At 52.5% G+C, this 18,203-nt stretch overlaps 1 protein-coding gene across 2 annotated transcripts in view; it reads right to left on the reverse strand.

Moving 5' to 3' along the window:
- Positions 1–18,203, reverse strand: part of FYTTD1 (forty-two-three domain containing 1) — a 493,848-nt gene that overhangs the window by 61,071 nt on the left and 414,574 nt on the right. For both annotated transcript variants that reach the window (XM_069617583.1, XM_069617582.1), the window contains one exon: positions 12,499–12,573. In XM_069617583.1, coding sequence (XP_069473684.1) covers positions 12,499–12,573 — 75 coding nt within the window. The remainder of the gene's footprint in view (positions 1–12,498; positions 12,574–18,203) is intronic.

An 18,203-nucleotide genomic window follows, 5' to 3' on the forward strand; every position in this document is an offset into this window, starting at 1 on the left:
TCGTTGAGGTGGAAGTCCGACGGCACCTTGGGCATGAAGGAGGGGTGCCTCCTGAGCACTACCCTTGTGTCGTGAAAAGTCAAGTACGGGGGCTTGCAGGAAAGGGCCTGGATCTCTCCCACTCTTCGTGCGTGGCCACAAGAAACACTGTTTTCCACGACAAGAACTTCAACGGAGCCGAGTGCAGAGGCTCGAACGGAGGTCCCATGAGCTTGGTCAGCACCACGTTGAGCTCCCACGCCGGGGCCGGAGCCTTCACCGGCGGGAACGATCTGAACAGTCCCTTCATGAATTCTTTCACCAGATGATGAGACCACAAAGACGTTCGCCCCGTGGTTCTGGTGTATCGGGAGATCGCAGCAAGATGAATCTTGATGGACGCGTGCGCCAGTCCAGCCTTGGCCAGCGTCCAAAGGTACGGCAGTACCTGGGGAGCCGTAATCCGTAGAGGGATAATCTTCTGTGCGTGGCACCAGACAGAGAACCTCTTCCATTTGTGTCCATAGCATTTAAGAGTTGAGGACGCCCTGGCCTTTGCAAGAACCTCTCTGCAGTCGGCCGGTATGTCGTAGCCTCCAAACTCTAGCGCTGCAGGAGCCAGGCCTGCAAGTTCAGCGACTTTGGGTCGTGATGGAGGATGGCGCCTCCTTCCCTGGAAAGATCCGCGTCCACTGGCAGCTTGATTGGGACGCTGACCAGTCCAGAAGGTCTGGGAACCATTTCTGCCTCGGCCACGCAGGTGCGACGAGGATCATCCTGCACTGTGACCTCTTGAGCTGGTTGATGAGCCGGATCAGCAATGGCAATGGAGGGAACGCATATAGAAACAGGCCCTCCTAGGGGAAAGAGAAAGCATCGCCCATGCTCCTCGGCTGGGGAAACCTGCTGGCGAACCTCCGGCACTTGGAGTTGGTCGCCGTCGCAAACCGATCGATCTGGGGTGTGCCCCACCGTCGGAAGAGGCGGTCCACTAGATCCTGTCGTAGTTCCCACTCGTGGCACGAGCGCAGCTCTCTGCTGAGCGAGTCGGCGATGGTGTTTTTTATCCCTGCCAGATGAAACGGCACCAGAAACATCCCTTGGGCGACGGCCCAATGCCACAGACCCTGCGCCTCCTTGGACAGGGCTGGGGATCTGGTACCGCCCTGCTTCCTGATGTAGAACATGGTGGTGGTGTTGTCGGTGAAGATCCTCACCACCTTGCCCTTGAGGGACAGAAGAAAGGACCTGAGGGCCCAAAACACTGCACGGAGCTCCAGGACGTTGATATGGAGCGACTTCTCCGTCGGAAGCCAAAGGCCTCTCGCGTGCAGATTTTCGGTGTGCGCTCCCCACCCTTCCAGGGAGGCATCCGTGGTCACTGTCTCCTGGTGGCCGGGGGTCTGGAAGTCCATGCCCGCCGTCAGATGCGCGCGGGTGCCCCACCACCGGATCGCTCGTCGGAAACTCTCGTCGAGTGTGATCCTCTCCTCGAAGCTGCCTGTCGTCTGGATCCAACGCGCGTCCAGGACCTCCTGCAACGGGCGCATCCGGAGCCTGCACAGGCAGATGAGATAAATGCAAGAAGACATCATTCCGATGAGGGACTTGATGGACCTCACCCTGGCCGCGTCCGCAGCCAGCATCCGCTGCACCTTGACCAAGATGGCCCTCGTCCTTTCCTCTGACGGAGAGGCCAGAAGCGACACTGTCGAGCTTCGCTCCCAGAAACAGTGCGTCTTGCGCGGGCATCATGTGGGACTTGGCGTATTTATGGAGAATCCCAGGTCCGTGAGTAGTTGGACGGTCCTTGCCGTGTGCTCCACGGCGAGCTCCTTAGTCTTTGCTCGGATGAGCCAGTCGTCCAGGTAGGGGTAGACGTGGATCCCCTCTCGGCGCAGCTGCGCCGCCACCGGTGCAAGGCACTTGGTGAACACCCTGGGTGCCAACCTCAATCCGAAGGGAAGGGCTTTGAACTGGTAGTGACGCCCTTGGACCACGAACCTGAGAAACTTTCAGTGTCCCTTTAGGATAGGAATATGGAAGTAGGCATCCTCTAAATCCAACGACGACAGGAAATCGCCCTCCTCCAGTTGACCCAGGACGTGTTGGAGCGTGACCATCCGGAACTTCTGTGCCTTGATGAATTTGTTCAGTCGTCATAGGTCCAGGATTGGACGCCATCCTCCCGTCTTCTTCCTCACGAGGAAGTATCTTGAGTAAACTCCGGAGCCCCGAAGCATCTTTGGGACGAGCTCGATGGCGCCCTTCTTGAGCATCGCCTTTACCTCCAAGAGAGGTTGAGGGACGTGATGTTCTTTCCTGGCCACAGGGGGGACGCGCGGGCACCTCTTTAGAAACTCGAGCGCCTGACCCTGAGGTAGGGCGTCCAGCACCCAACGGTCGGTGGAGATGGACTCCCACACGCTGACTAAGCTCGCCAGCCGGCCTCCCACCGGGGTGCTTCAGTGGGGGCCCGACCCCACGGCCGGTTCAGTCCTGCTTCGACGAGGCTTTGCCGCCTTGTCCTCCTTGGCGACGACGGCGGGGTCCACCTGACTTGCCTCGTCCCCTGTAAGCTTCCTGTGACGACGAATGGGCCGCTTGACGGTAGGTGGAAAATCCGCCGCTGGAATCTTTGGAGGCACCCGGTTTGCCTCCGCCGCTCCGAAAGGGCGGCCGCCGTTGCTGGAGAACCCCAAGAGCCGGGGCCGTCTCTGTGTCCGCCTTGATGGCTTGAAGGGAATCGTCCACTGTTTTCCCAAACAGGTTGTTTCCGTCGAACGGCATGTCCAAGACTCTGGTCTGTACGTCCTGACGGAAGTCAGTAGCCTTGAGCCATCCACGCCGCCTAAGGCACACGCCATTGCCCAACTGGCGAAATCCAGTGTCAGCGATGTCCGACGCAATCGTAATGGCGTGGTCCGACGCCACCTCTCCTTCCTGCAAGATCTCTAGGGCTTCTGCCCTCTTGTCGTCTGGTAGGAAGTCCAGCATGGGGGGCCAGTTTGTACCACAACTCCCTGTCGTAGCGGGCTACGATAGCCAATGCGTTGGCCGCCTTAATCGTCGTCGCTGCGGACGAGATGACTCTGCGTCCCATCGTGTCTAATTTCTTTCCCTCGCTGTCCGGCGGGGAGGTCGACGTAGAGGCCGCGCCCCCCCCGCTTTCTTCCTGGCCGCCGCGGAGACGACCGAGACCGGGGTCGGCTGTGCCCGAAGGCACAAGGGGGCCGCGTCCGGGACCCGGTACTTCTTCTCGTACCGATCCCTTCTAGCCGGCGTCGTGGATGGGTTCTTGAGGAGGGCGAGGCCCTCATCCCAAATATCGTCTAGTAGAGGTACAGCGAGGACGACCTTCCTCTTGGTCTCGCGCCGTTGATAAAGGAAACCTTCCTTCTCTTCTGGGCAGAGCTGGAAAAGCTCGGATGCCCTGGCAATCATGGAGTGAAACGATCCAATCTCGTCGGGCGGGGAAGCCCGGGTGGGAGGTGACGACGGGAGATCCGCGTCGTAAACCTTGTCGTCTGTACCCGTCGCGGCCGTGTCAGTCCCTGTATCATCCCCACGTGTCGTGGACGAGGGCTGAACAGGGCGCGATGGCTGAAAAGGAGGATGAATCCTTCTCCCAGAAGGGCCTGGCTCCGGGTCCCCCGTCGGGAGCGGTTCCTCCGTTGGTGGTAACGGCAGTCTCGTCCTCATCTCCGAGCATAAGGACTGGACTGTGTAGCCAACAATATGGCCGCCGAGTTGTCTTGCGGCACTGGTTGAGGGGAGTCCGACGGGCGGTCAGGAGCCCCGTCGGCACCCTCGACGTTCTCGTCGTCTCCTACGTCGGGGTCCCTCCCGACAGGCTGGTCTTCTTCCACGCCAACGCCGTGGCTTAAGACTTCGATCATCTCCTCCTCAGAGGTTGAGGCCGAATCCACGACGACCTCCTGCCCCCCCTTTTTCTTCTCTGTCGGAGGTTTCACGGGGGTCCTGTCGATGGGCATGAAAGAGGACTCCCTCCGCGGTGGCAGGGAGACTCTGGGCCCAGAGGTCGCCACCACTGGTGTAGCCTCCACAGGCTGAGCCAGGGCCCCCGCGACTGTCTCAATAGAGGCCTTGGCCGGGTGGATTAAGGCTTTCGCCACGTTAGGTGCGCTCACCGCCTTCTCCTTGGGGGGAGGGTCACCGCCTCGCTCCCCCTCCGATGGGGCCTTCGAGCTCGACCGGGGTCTCTCCAGGAGCTTCGCCGGGTGCTCGGCCTTCCTCTTACCCGAGCCAGAGCGTTGGCTCGTGGTTGAAGGCGCCGGGGAGCATGCGCCCTGCCTGGCGCCCGTAGAGCCCGACCGTTCGGCGCTCCCGGTGCCAGAGGACTCGCGGTGCTTGGCCTTCTGTTGGACCCCCGTCGCCGGGGCGCCCTCAAAGGTCTAAGAAGACCGCTCGGACGACTTCTTCTCGCCTGACGGGCTCTTCCCTTCCAGCCAGTTGGCGAGACGTTGATGGTGGTCCTTCATGGTCCGCTCCGACATATTGCCGCAAAAACACAGTCCTTCTCCACGTGCGTCTTGTCCTCATGTAGGCAGTAAAGGCAAAGGGAGTGTTCGTCCTCCTTAAAGACATTCTGAAGCTGGCATCCAGGGCAGACCCTGAACAGCTTTCCGGGCGTCGAGCTTCCCTTTTCCTGGACAATGTCCGAGATGGGCCTGAGAAACTTCTGGAGTCCTCCAAAAGCGTGGCTCGACGAAATCTTCACCCTTGAGGGGCGTAGACGAATCCGACACGGGTCCCCGTTAATCGGATGAAGAAACGGTGGAGCTTGAGGCTCTTGACCGAAAAAAGAAATTTTTCTGAGAAAAAACGTGAAAAAAGCACTAACGCTCGAGAGCAATAGCACGAGGATTCCAACACTTGAACGTGCGGTAAAAATCTGAAGATGGCTGCCAGAGGCGGGACTTAGGTAGAGGGCAGTCATTGGCTGTGGTCAGTATGACGCAGAGATCAGTGATTGGTTACTACTACGAAAGACAGATCAGAAACGAAACTGATACTGATTTTTTTCTTTACCGAGGATTCCCAGCCTGACGACGGGGAATATTCATGAGCATGTGAATCCATGCCAGACCCCATGCTGGAGAACAAGAGGCATAAAGATCTAAGTACCAGCCATTGGAAATTGTGTTGCTGTACTCCATATTTACTATTGTAGCCATCTTGGAAATTTGCAAGGATTATCTTGCGTGTTCACTTCAATTTTATGTCGACCATGGAAAATAGATCTCTAAAGGAATTATAAAGACGAGAGGCCCCGCTTGCCGCCATTGTCGTATTCATTTAGAATTATTTCTTTGGGCGTTTTATTGAAGGAATTAGATTAGACCCTTGGGAGCGCTCTCATTTGGATCTTTGTCCTACATCACTATTTATTGATGTATATTGTTATTCGTTGAAGTTGGCTTTTTATTGAATTCATAGTATTTTTCTTTTCTCTGAATTGTTGTAATGAGTTTAGAAAATTGGAGTGTGACGATTTAATATTTGTTCAGGTTGAATAAGGAACAAGTTACTTACGTGTAACTGTTGTTCTCCAGCATGGGTCTGGCATGGATTCACATGCTCATGAATATTCCCCATCGTCAGGCTGGGAATCCTCGGTATAGAAAAAAAAAAAATCAGTATCAGTTTTGTTTCTGATCTGTCTTTCTTAGTAGTAACCAATCACTGGTCTCTGGGTCATACTGCTCCCAGCCAATGACTGCCCTCTCCCTAAGCCCCGCCTCCGGCAGCCATCCTCAGATTTGTTAGCACGTAAAGTAGCAGTATGACCAAGTGAAAAGCCGCAGAGGGGTAGGCGGGAGGGTTCGCATGTGAATCCATGCCAGACCCATGCTGGAGAACAACAGTTACAGGTAAGTAACTTGTTCCTTCTCCAGCATGGGGTCTGGCATGGATTCACATGCTCACGAATAAGAATACATAGCAGTACACACATGCACAACCATGGGAGGTGGCAACAAGTTCAACATTAAGCAATACAACAACTCAACATTAAGCAACTCTTACCTCCTCATCAGGCTCACCTTAGGCAAATGGGTTGCGCAGCACTGCTTGGCCGACCCTGGACTCCTCCCTGGAGTCCCGATCGACGCAGTAGAATCTTGTGAAGGTGTGCGTCGACCTCCACGTCGCAGCCCTGCAGATGTCCAGCAGGGGCACACCAGACAGGAACGCCGTGGTAGCAGCGATCGCAATGGTCGAATGGGCTCTCGGACAGCCGGGCAGCGGTCAGTTTGCCAACTGGTGACAGTGCATGATGCAGCCGGAGAGCCATCTGGAAATGAAAGTGTTCGAGAGAGCCTTCCCTTGATTCACAGTCCCAAAGTTCACAAACAGCTGTGACGTCTTCCAAAAACTCTTCGTGCGGTCCACGTAGAACTGCAGCGCTCTAGCTACATCCAGCGAGTGCAAAGTCCTCTCGGCTGGCGACGAAGGCGACGGGAAGAAAACTGGCAACACCAAGGGCTCGTTGAGGTGGAAGTCCGACGGCACCTTGGGCATAAAGGATGGGTGTGTCCTCAGCACCACCCTCGTGTCATGAAAAGTCAAGTATGGGGGCTTGCAATATAGGGCCTGGATCTCTCCCACTCGTCGTGCGGAGGTGATGGCCACGAGGAAAGCGGTTTTCCATGACAGGAACTTCAAAGGCGCCGAATTCATAGGCTCGAATTGGGCCCCCCCATGAGCTTGGTCAGCACCACATTAAGCGCCCACGCCGGGGCAGGAGCCTTCACCGGCGGGAATGATCGGAATAGTCCCTTCATGAATTCTTTCACTAGGCGATGAGACCACAAGGACGCCCGTCCCGTCATCCTGGTATATCGGGAGAGTGCAGCCAGATGTATTTTGATGGAGGCGTGAGCCAGTCCAGCTCTGGCCAGCGACAGTAGGTACAGCAGTACTTGAGGGGCCGTAATCCGCAGAGGGTTAATATTCTGTGCACGGCACCAGACAGAACCTCTTCCATTTATGTCCATAGCACTTGAGAGTTGAGGACGCCCTGGCCTTTGCAAGAACCTCTCCGCAATCGCCGAGATGTCGTACCCTCCAAACTCTAGTGCAGGCCTGGCTCCTGCAGCAAGTTCAGCGACTCCGGATTGTGGTGAAGAATGGAGCCTCCTTCTCTGGAGAGAAGGTCTGCGTCTGTCGGCAGCTTGACTGGTGGGGCCGTTGACAAGTTCAGAAGGTCTGGGAACCAGATCTGTCTCGGCCACGCTAGTGCAACGAGGATCATCCTGCACTGGGACCTCTTGAGCTGGTTGATGAGCCGGAGCAGCAACGGCAGCGGAAGGAACGCATAAAGAAATAGGCCATCCCAGGGGAACGAGAAAGCATCGCCCATGCTCCTCGGCTGGGGGAACCTGCTGGCGAACCTCCGGCACTTGGAATCGGTCGCCGTCGCAAAGAGATCGATTTGGGGTTCGCCCCACCTTTCGGAAGAGTCGATCCACTTGATCCTGGTGTAGTTCCCACTCGTGGCACGAGCGCAGCTCCCTGCTGAGTAGGCCATCGTGTTTTTTATTCCTGCCAGATGAAGAGGCACCAGGAACATCCCTTGGGCGACGGCCCAATGCCACAGATCTTGGGCTTCCTTGGATAGGGCCGGGGACCTGGTTCCGCCCTGCTTCCGGATGTAGAACATCGTGGTGGTGTTGTCGGTGAAGATCCTCACTACCTTGCCCTTGAGGGACGGAAGAAAGGACCTGAGGGCCCAGAACACTGCGTGGAGCTCCAAGATGTTGATGTGGAGAGACTTCTCCTCCGGGAGCCAAAGGCCTCTCGCGTGAAGATCTCTGGAGTGTGCTCCCCAACCTTCCAGGGAGGCGTCCGTCGTCACCGTCACCTGGTGAGCTGGGGTCTGAAAGTCCGTGCCCGCCGATAGATGGGAGCGGGTACCCCACCACCGGATCGCCTGATGGAACGTCTCGTTGAGAGGGATCCTGTCCTCGAAGCTGCCCGTCGACTGGATCCAGCAGGCGTCGAGGAAATCCTGTAAGGGTCTCATCCGAAGCCTGCAAAGGCGCACCAGATAAATGCAGGACATCATCCCGAGGAGGGACTTGATAGATCTTACCCTGGCCATGTCCGTGGCCAGCAGACGCTGCACCTTGCCCAGAATGGTCCTGGTCCTTTCCTCCGAGGGTGAGGCCAGCCGCGCCACTGTGTCGAGCTTGGCTCCCAGAATCAGGACGACTTGCGACGGAACCAGGTGGATTTTGGAAAGTTGATGGAGAATCCCAGGTCCGTGAGCAGCTGGACGGTCTTCGCAGTTTGCTCCACGGCGAGCTCCATTGTCCTTGCCCGGATGAGCCAGTCGTCCAGGTAGGGGTAGACGTGGATCCCCTGTAGGCGCAGCCGCGCCTCCACCGGTGAGAGGCACTTGCTGAACACCCTGGGTGCGGACTTCAATCCGAACGGGAGGGCCTTACTGGTAGTGCCGCCCTTGGACCACGAACCTGAGGAACTTTCGGTGCCTTTTTTAGAATGGGGATGTGGAAGTACGCATCCTCTTAGTCCAATGATGACAGGAAATCGCCCTCCTCCAGCTGCCCCAGCACATGCTGGAGGGTGACCATACAGAACTTCTGTGCCTTGATGTACTTGTTCAGTCGTCGTAGGTCCAGGATGGGGCGCCATCCTCCTGTATTCTTTTTTATGAGGAAGTACCTTGAGTAAACTCCGGAGCCCCGAAGCCTCTTTGGGACGAGCTCGATGGCACCCTTCCTGAGCATCGCCCTTACTTCCAACAGTAGTTGAGGGACGTGATTTTCCTTCCTGGCCACGGGTGGAACGCGAGGGCACTTCTTCTGAAACTCAAGGGCGTGCCCTTCGGCCAGGGCATCCAGCACCCAACGGTCGGTGGAAATGACTCCTACACGCTGATTAAAACTCGCCAGCCGGCCTCCCACCGGGGTGCTTCGGCAGGGGGCCAACCCCACGGACGGTTCAATCTTGTTTGGAGGCCGCCTTGCCTCCTTGACCTCCTTGTCGACGACGGCGGGCACCCGTTGACTTGCCGCATCCCCTGTAGGCTTCCTGGGATGAAGATCTTGCCAGTAAGTGGAGGAGCCACTGCCGGATCCCTTGGAGGCACCTTGTCTGCCTCCGGAGCTCCGAAAGGACGGCCATCGTCGTTGGAGCACTCCCAGTGCCCGGGCAGTTTCCGTCTGTCTTGATGGCCTGCAGGGACTCATCAACCGCCTTCCCAAACAGGTTGTTCCCGTCGAAGGGCATGTCCAAAACCTTGGTTTGTATGTCCTGGCGGAAATCCGTGGCCTTGAGCCATCCTCGTCTTCTCAAGCAAACGCCGTTGCCCAACTGACGGAAACAGGTGTCGGCGATGTCCGTTGCCACGTGATGGCGTGGTCCAAAGCAATCTCCCCCTCCTGTAGGATTTCAAGGGCCTCAGCCCTTTTGGCGTCCGGAAAGAAGTCTAACAGAGGGGCGATTTTGAACCACAACTCCCTGTCGTAGCGGGCTACGATAGCCAGGGCATTGGCCGCCTTGATAGTCGTCGCAGAAGATGAGATGATCCGTCGTCCCATCGTGTCCAACTTCCTGCCCCCGCCGTCTGGCGGGGAAGTTGATGTCGAGGCCAATGCCCCCCTCCCCGCTTTCTTCTTTGCCGCCGCGACGACCGAATCCGGGGTAGGTTGTGCCCGAAGGCACAAGGGGGCAGCGTCGGGGACCCGGTACTACTTCTCGTACCGGTCCCTCTTTGCCGGCGCCGTGGCAGGGTTCTTGAGGAGGGCGAGCCCCTCATCCCAGATGTCATCAAGAAGCGGTACGGCGAGGACCGTCTTCCTTTTAGCCTTGCGCCGTTGGTAAAGGAACCCTTCTTTCTTTTCTTCTGGGCAGAGCTGAAAAAGCTTGGATGCCCTGGAAATCATGGCATGAAAGGATCCAATCTCGTCGGGCGGGGACGTCCGACCAAGGGGCGACGGGGGACACGTCCCGTCGTTGCCTCCGTCGTCATCTGTAGCTGTCGTAGCCATGTCCGTGCCTGTATCATCCCCGTGGGTAGTAGACCGGGGGGAAGGCAGAGCAGGCCGCAGAGGTGGGAGAGGTGGCGTAGGATGCGTCGTCGTCCTCTTATGCGGTGGACTCTCCGAAGGTCCTGGCTCTGGTTCCCCCGTCGGGTCTGGCTCAGGTACCTCTGTCGGGGGAAGGGGCAACCTTGTCCTTATCTCCGAGCATAAGGACTGAATCGCTGACAAAATGGCCGCTGAGGTGTCCTGCGGCGCTGGAAACGACGGGCACGAGGGCTCTTGAGGAGCCTTGTCGGCGACACTGTCGCTCTCGTCGTCGGGATCCCTCCCGATGGGCTGGGCCTCTTCCACGACTTCGATGAGCTCTTCTTCAGCGGTCGTGTCCGTATCCACGATGGCCACCAGCCCCTCCCCCACCTTTTCCAATGAGGACTTTGTGGGGTCTTCTCAATGGGCCTGAAAGACGACTCTCTCTGCTGTGGCAGGGAGATTGGGTCCTGAGGGCGCCTCCACTGGTGTAGCCTCCACAGGCTGAGCCAGGGCCGCGGTGACATCCTCAATCGAGGTCTTAGCAGGGTGAATTAAGGCCATCGTCACCTTCTGGAGCCTGGGGCCATCACCTTGGGGGGAGGGTCCAAGCCTCGACCCCCTCTGCCGGAATCTTCGAGATCGACCGGGGCCTCTCCAGAAACTTCGCCGGGTTCTCGGACTTCCTCTTACCCGAGCCAGAGCGTTGGCTCGTGGTTGATGGCGCTGGGGAGGATGCGCCCTGCCCGGCAGCCAAGGAGCCCGACCGTTCGGCGCTCCCGGTGCCCGCGGACTTGCGGTGCTTAGTCTTTTGTTGGGCCCCCGTCCCCGGGGCACCCTCACAGGACTTAGAAGACCGCTCGGACTTCTTTTTCCTTCTTCTCGCCCGACGGGCTCTTCCCTTCCAGCCAGTTGGCGAGACGGCGGTGGCGATCCTTCATGGTCCGCTTCGACATGTTCCCACAAAACGCACAGTCCTTCTCCTTGTGCGTCTTGTCCTCATGGAGACAGAGGCATAACGAATGCTCGTCGTCCTTGAAAACATTCTGAAGCTGGCATCCAGGGCAGGTCCTGAACAGCTTCCCGGGCGTCGAGCTTCCTTTCTCCTGGGCCATGTCCGGGGTAGGCCTCGGAACTTCTGGAAGCCTCCAAAAGCCTAACTCGACGAAAACTTCACCCTTGAGGGGCATAGAGAACTCCGAAACGGATCCCCGTTGATCGGATGTAGAAACGGTGGAGCTTGAGGCTCTATTTAACCGAAAAATTAGAAAAATCTCCTGAAAAAGCGCGAAAACGCAGCAAAAGCTCGAGAGCTACAGCACGAGGACTCCCAACACTTGAACGTGCGGTAAAAATCTGAGGATGGCTGCCGGAGGCGGGGCTTAGGGAGAGGGCAGTCATTGGCTGGGGGCAGTATGACCTAGAGACCAGTGATTGGTTACTACTAAGAAAGACAGATCAGAAACGAAACTGATACTGATTTATTCTATACCGAGGTTCCCCCGCCCTGACGACGGGGAATATTCATGAGCATGTGAATCCATGCCAGACCCCATGCTGGAGAATGTAATGATAGGAGTAGCCTCATTTTATTTAATTTTAGTAATGAATTGTTGTTTTGCCTTGTGTTAAGGTCTATTTTATGCCATATGACAAACTAAATATTGTTTTGTGGGGTTGGCCCACCCAGGAGGCTCAAAGGCACCCCGAGTTCATTAAAATATAAGCAGATTTTCTAGTGTTTATATATTCTGTTAAAAGCAGTCACCTTCATCTTTTATATTTTAAAAACAGCCATCTAAATCCCTTTTCAAAGAGTCTGGGTGCCCCCCTGGACAGGCTTTGGTACCCCCCCGCAGTGGGATAGCAGGGGGGTTGGTGGGGAGCAGTCCACCCGTGGTCTAGAGTGCCATATTCCATATTGATTGTTGCATGCTATCGACACCCACAGCCAAGATCTCACGATTATGCTAGCTTTTTCTTTACCTTTGCTCCAATTTAAATGCAGAACTAAGGAACATAGATGGAAGACCAAGTCATTGTCACACGTATCCAGACAATCTATACTTGTTTCAAGGGAGGCTTGGGTTAACAACTAAAAATGGAGGGGGAAGTAAAAGATATCCAATCAATTCAGGCTTAAGCAGTACATACGCCTATCCACTAATCTCAATTCTAAAAGAAAAAACTCTTGATACCAAATGTATGTTACAAAGTGGAGAACTTGTTAGAAGCCAAAATACTGGTTTTTGTCTTGAATCCATGTTTAGCATGAGGTCTGCAATTTACGTACTGTGATGGTTTATCAATTTTAATGATGTTCATGGTAAAACTCTTGTTTGGAAGGTACAATCGTTTAATATCTGAGAGTGAACCTAACAAAAATGCAATATATAAAAAAGAAACCTACATCTCATTGGTAAAAAAGTAAAGGACTCAAAGGTTTGAGACAGCAACTTACATTGTAAGCTCTAGGGCTGCTGGGTTCTCTATTGACACAGTCAAGATTCCACCATTTGTCGTCGACGTCCGCCATCTAATTTCAACAAAAACAAAATATGTAAATTGTTCACAGAAAAACTCCTTTGAACAGAAATCCTGCATCAAAGTAGACCTTCCTGTTACGATCACATCCCATTACAATGTTAAAAAGAAACCAAATGGTTGTCAGAAGTAAAATCCAAGTGTTCCATCCATATTAAACCACCTTGAGGATGATTCAGAAATGTGTAGGAATTACAGACAGGTGACCTGCATGGCCCACTGTAGGTCTTACCTTTCCATACCTTGGTTCCTGGTTAGTAGAATGGCATTTTCACTGGAAGGGAATGAGATTGCTCTCCATGCACAAGTGGCATGGCAAAGGAGTGGGAGATTTTAAGACAACTGTGTGTAGCTAACACACTAAAGTTCAAACACCCAAAAGGTATGTAAATGTTCTAAGCCAAGCTGGGTGTTGGGAAAGATTTTCTTTTTGCACCTTTCTCCTTCATAGATGTCTATGGGATACTCAACTTTTTGCTCGTTTGTGAACTCTGCCTCGCTTCCCTTGTTTTTTGCTCATTGTTATGGGGAACTGGCTAGTCCCTAAAACAGTCATTACTGAGACAGTATCTCTTTTTGGAATCTTTTTATTTTTAAAATTGCAAACATTACCTTAGAGTGAAGTGCAAATGGAATACTTTGCATATCCTCCTAACGTTTGACCTTTTACGTTTTTGGTTACTTTTTATATGTGCCCAACACAAGCTAGTGGCAGCAATGATATTTCTACCATTTTTAGGATGTTTTACATGTGCACATTGTCTCTGGAGGATAGCCCAGGGTCAACGAGCTTGCCTTGGAAGCAAGACGACACGGAGCAACACAGGTTTGATCCGTGGGTCCGCGCTTAGAAACCTCTAGGTATTAAGCGCGTTATAAATAACCTATCATATGGCAGTGCCACCAGATGTTTTGCCTGTTATGGCAATATTGTAGTTTGGCCTTCTTCATGCCCTCTCGTCAGCAAATCCCATATATGGTAATGCTTTCCACAAGAAAGCCGCTTCTTTGTCGGGCGAATGACCCTTTGTGAGCGCCAGGGGAGGGGGGCCTGGACTGTGTGGTCCGAGTGCACATCTCCTGGTGCCAGAAAGTCTGTTGCAGGGCAGATGTAGAGACCAGTGGTTAATTGGATAACCTCATGCTGTTTGAATGTGGCGCTTATTGGTGGGCTTGAAACTGCATCCAGGCCCAAATCTGGATAAAAGGACGACTCCTGCAGCCATTCTTCAAATCTACGTTGGAGCCAAGATTTCCATGAAGAGCAGCCCGCAGACAGCCAGAGGACGCCAACTGCAGAGGCCCAGCATCAGCTCCAGTGATTGGCCTGATGAAGCCTGGCTTCTCTGATCTCAGAAGACCCTCATCAGTGCTTCTACCCTTGGACAAAACAGGACCAACTAGTCGATACCTGCTTGAGGATCTCTGCCCGTAGAGACTTCAGCAGTGTCCCTGGACTGCCAGATGGTCTGACCAGCACCGTTCTGGGCTACCTCGCAGCAGCAGTCGACATTCAGGGTTGAGCCTTGGAAATCAGTGGGTCCTTCAGCTTGTGCCATAAGTCACCTGCTTCTGAGGTTTCAGCTTCCCATCTTTAAGGGAGGCCGTGCTGGAGCTGCCTTTGTGTTAGTAGCTGAAGGATCACATGCCGCCGCCTGATTTTGGTGACAGTTGCTAGAACCAGTCTTCACCAGTCGGTGTTCTGTCATGCATAAGTCTTCATTTTGGACCTACTCTGGGAAGCTGCCCCGATGCTGGAAGTAAGCTTTGCACCCAAAACCCTGGCACTCTCACCGGAACAAAGGACAGGGAATTGTGTCCCCATCGAATTTCTGACAACCCACAGTGTTATTTGGAAGATTCAGAGTCGGCAGAGAAAGTAAACAGATTGGTTCCTGTTGTCCATTCCCCCCGATATCCATAGGGGGACATTGACCCCTATCTCCCTCTGGCCTGACCTTTGGTCCTACCCTAGGGTTAACCTCGGGACTAGGATAGAGTGCTTACCTCATGTTGAGAAAATACTTTTTTTATTGTGTTTTGATCAAGCTCTGATCTTTCACAAATTACTTTTGCCCGAATATACTCAATACAATATATGTAATAAATTACCATTTCACTTTTACAGCAAAACCAACAATTTACGTCACGATTTTCCTTTAAAAATAAAAGAAAATTAATCAAACTCTAAAAACAACATGGTAATAAAAATCACACATTTAATAAAAAACAATTCTCAAAGCTTTTTAGTTACTTCAATTGTTAAAAGATATGTAATTCCCTGCAGAAAGATCATTCCAAAGGTCCTCCACATATTCTACATTACTAAGTGTAAAAATGTGGACCAAATATTTAGTTCTTAAAAAACCTAGTTTAGGGCATTCAACCCCATCAGGGGTTTTAGGGATTCAACTACTCCAACAATGTTATCAATCCCATGATTTTTATTACAAATTATTGTATTTCACCCGAAGGGAGAAGATTGAGACAATCTCAAAAAGTGCAGTCTTATAAATGAAGTGTGCCAACGTTGGCAATACCCCCTAATGCTTTATCAACCGATGAAAAAAAAAACACTTTATATCTTCTGGTTTGACTGATCGTATTATTTATTTTACTGTTGCAGCACACCGCTCTTTATGGGCAGTGTTGCTGGGGACCCTTAGGGTCCTCCTTTGAGATTCTTGTTCTCATCCTCAAGTAAACTACAGTTCATGATAGAGATACACTTAGTATCTCTCCTAAAATGTTATAACCCGAGATTGCCACACATCACCTTATGTGGAGTGCCAAAGGGATACCTAGTATCCCCCCTAACCCTTTCTCTCCGCTCTTGTGACTTTTTAGTCAGACAATCTCCTAGTTATGGCTGCTGGCAGTGGACGTGTTCCACCAACTATTGTGTAATTTTTGTACCACAGGCTATGTCCATAGCCCGGGGAGTGCACAATAGAGTACCAACTTGGGCCCCTCTTTTTTTGCCATTACTAGCGTGGTTGTTCTGTCAGCCCTTCTACCCTTCTGAGAGGGTTAGGCCCATGTGAGTATTTTGCACTTGGCGGGAACCCTTTTGGCCTAGGCTCAAGAGTGTCTGGGCAGGCTGGAAGAAGACAACCAGAGATGCCTGCAGACCATTTGCAATACCGTGAAGCGATCACTGCTGTCCTGACCCCATTTTCTGTACGACAGAGGAACTCCTAAGAGGAGGACTCCTTTTTTGGCTAGAGGGAACAAACATTCCTTAGACTAAATTTAAATTGAGCCATCTCCCGAGGTCCTAGGAGTTTCCAGAACTGCAGAACCCCAATGCCCAATACAAGGACACCTGCTGGCCATCTCGGGTGCATCTCTCCAATTGTTGAAGAACCGATTGAGGTCAGGTAGGTCCTATAGATGTCAACCTGCACAACACAGTCCACCAGATGGGCTGTTAAGGAAAGAAGGGCATGGAAGATTAATACCCTTTTGATTTACCCAGTGGCAAAAGCGTGCAAACACCGAGGAGAGGAATTTAGCCATCCAAATTTGGTGAAAGACCCAAGTGATTAAAAGTTAACTGCCAAGAAACCAACTCACGAATGATAGCGACTGAGGAAAAAGAGGAAGACCAAGCAGCCCCCCTGCCCTCACTGTGGGAAGGTCCTGAGCTTGGTGCATCCGAATCTGACAATGCACAGAAAGTTTGAGAACATGAGAACCACAGTCACCAGCCAGTAAGAAGCCAATAGGTTTATAAAGCACCACTTGAAACCCCAAACTTGATCACTTTCTGGAGAAGGGGTGTAGGAGAAAAATGGGTAAACTAGCCGGTTACACCAATTGATCCGAAATGGGTCTGCCATAGACCGAGACGCAGGCATTACTCATAAGCAAGTCAATCCCCCTCCACCCAAACACCCAAAAATTATTCTTGCTCCACTACAGGGTTGAACTCCTTTTTTGATTTGCTGTATTAAGCCTGCTTAACTTGCCCCCCGTTCGTGTTGAGTTCAGCCACTTGTTGAGCTCTCCCGCTAGTTGAAGCAAGTGGACCAACAAACCATAAAACTTCAGTTTCCGACCCACAGACCACACAGTGGTTAAGAAGGCACCCAGAGGAATTTCGGACTGAGCCACGGTCTTGGCTGTGAGCAGGCTGTCTCATACATTACAAGGACAGCGTTCAGGCGCAGGACGTGCAGGGGCTCAACGGTTGCCAGCAGGATTACATCCTGACTGGGGTGGTATTCGTCCACGGTCTGGGACACTGGTCAAGACGAAGCGAGGCACTGGGAGAAGGGGAGCCTTAGCAAGCAGTGTGATTGAGATGCACTTCCTTGGCCATGGGAGTGGCTGATTACAGAACAAAGGTAACGCCAAAGTAAAAGGAATACGATGTGGCGGTCCATTATATAATTGGGAACCATTTCAACATAAAAGCATTACCCAGTTGTGGGAAGGAAAGTGAACCAAGGCTGGATGTGAACAAAGCATGTGAGCAATACTCTTCCTTATTAAAGGAACTGGTTGTTGATCAGAGAAGGAAACCCTGTTGAAACTCTTACTCAATCTTCCTTGTCCCAGTTACTTTAAAAAAATACATAGCGGACAATGCTTGGTAGGAGAACCAAGTAAGACTATCAAAAGACTAGAGAGGCCCTTATCCGATAAATAGTGGAAAAAGCGAAATTCCAAGGAAGAGGATTGTCCCCTTGGCATTGTTGGTCAAGTGTACCATTGGTAGGCAAGAGCAGGGAAGGGGATCGTCCCCCTGGCATAATAAAGACCCTGTTACAGGGAAGAAAAGCACTTGTGGTTAAACAAGAGAAACGTACTTCGCCTACTATTTTGGGAGAACACTGCTTTGGCTTATGCACTTTTCATTCCACAGTGGAAATTAAAGTAAGTGTGGAAGTTGGAATTACCAAATATTCTTGGTAGTCTGGCAGTAAAGAGCAAGGACGAAGATTGTCCCCTTGGCATTGTTTTGATACCAGTACAGTAAAGTTGGGAATACTTTTGAAGCTTTATGTTAGAAAATATGCTCAGGTTGCAGAGAAGCAACCGAAAGACATTGTTTTCCCTTGTAGTCGGTTTTGTAGTATCCGAGTGTGAGGGTCAGATTAGGTTTTGACGCAAGATGGTGAACTTTTATTTTGACATCCCGACTACTATCACATTAGTTTGTTTTGTTGAGGCAGGGGAAATCCCACAGAGTTAGGGTAGTGAGGCCTTCCCTCCCACCCCTTTTATCATTTGAATAATAACATTGGGGGGAAAACACTACCTGTGTTACTTGTGGACTTGTACAGAAGGGATGTGACCAAGCAGTTGGGGGCTGGACTACTCCTTTTGTGGTGGGACCAAGCCTGATTTGTATATGGCCTTTCCCCTTTTGGAATGGCTTGGCAGGTGAAGAATGATGGTCTAGAGGGTTGCCCAGAGCAATGCCAAAGGTTAAGATTAATTCTAAACCTTCCAGCCATCACCTCTTGTTTTGCTATAGAATGAGGTCTTTGCAAATTCTTAATTGCCTTATCAAATAAATCCTTCTGCAGTGTTACCCCCGACGTTCCTGAGGACTAACACCAGCAACACTGCCAAAAAAACACTTGGGTGGAGCCTCTGCCAGAGCGAGGATGC

Source organism: Ambystoma mexicanum, chromosome 10 (assembly GCF_040938575.1).
Source record: "Ambystoma mexicanum isolate Mex_15411 chromosome 10, UKY_AmexF1_1, whole genome shotgun sequence".
NCBI lineage: Eukaryota > Metazoa > Chordata > Amphibia > Caudata > Ambystomatidae > Ambystoma > Ambystoma mexicanum.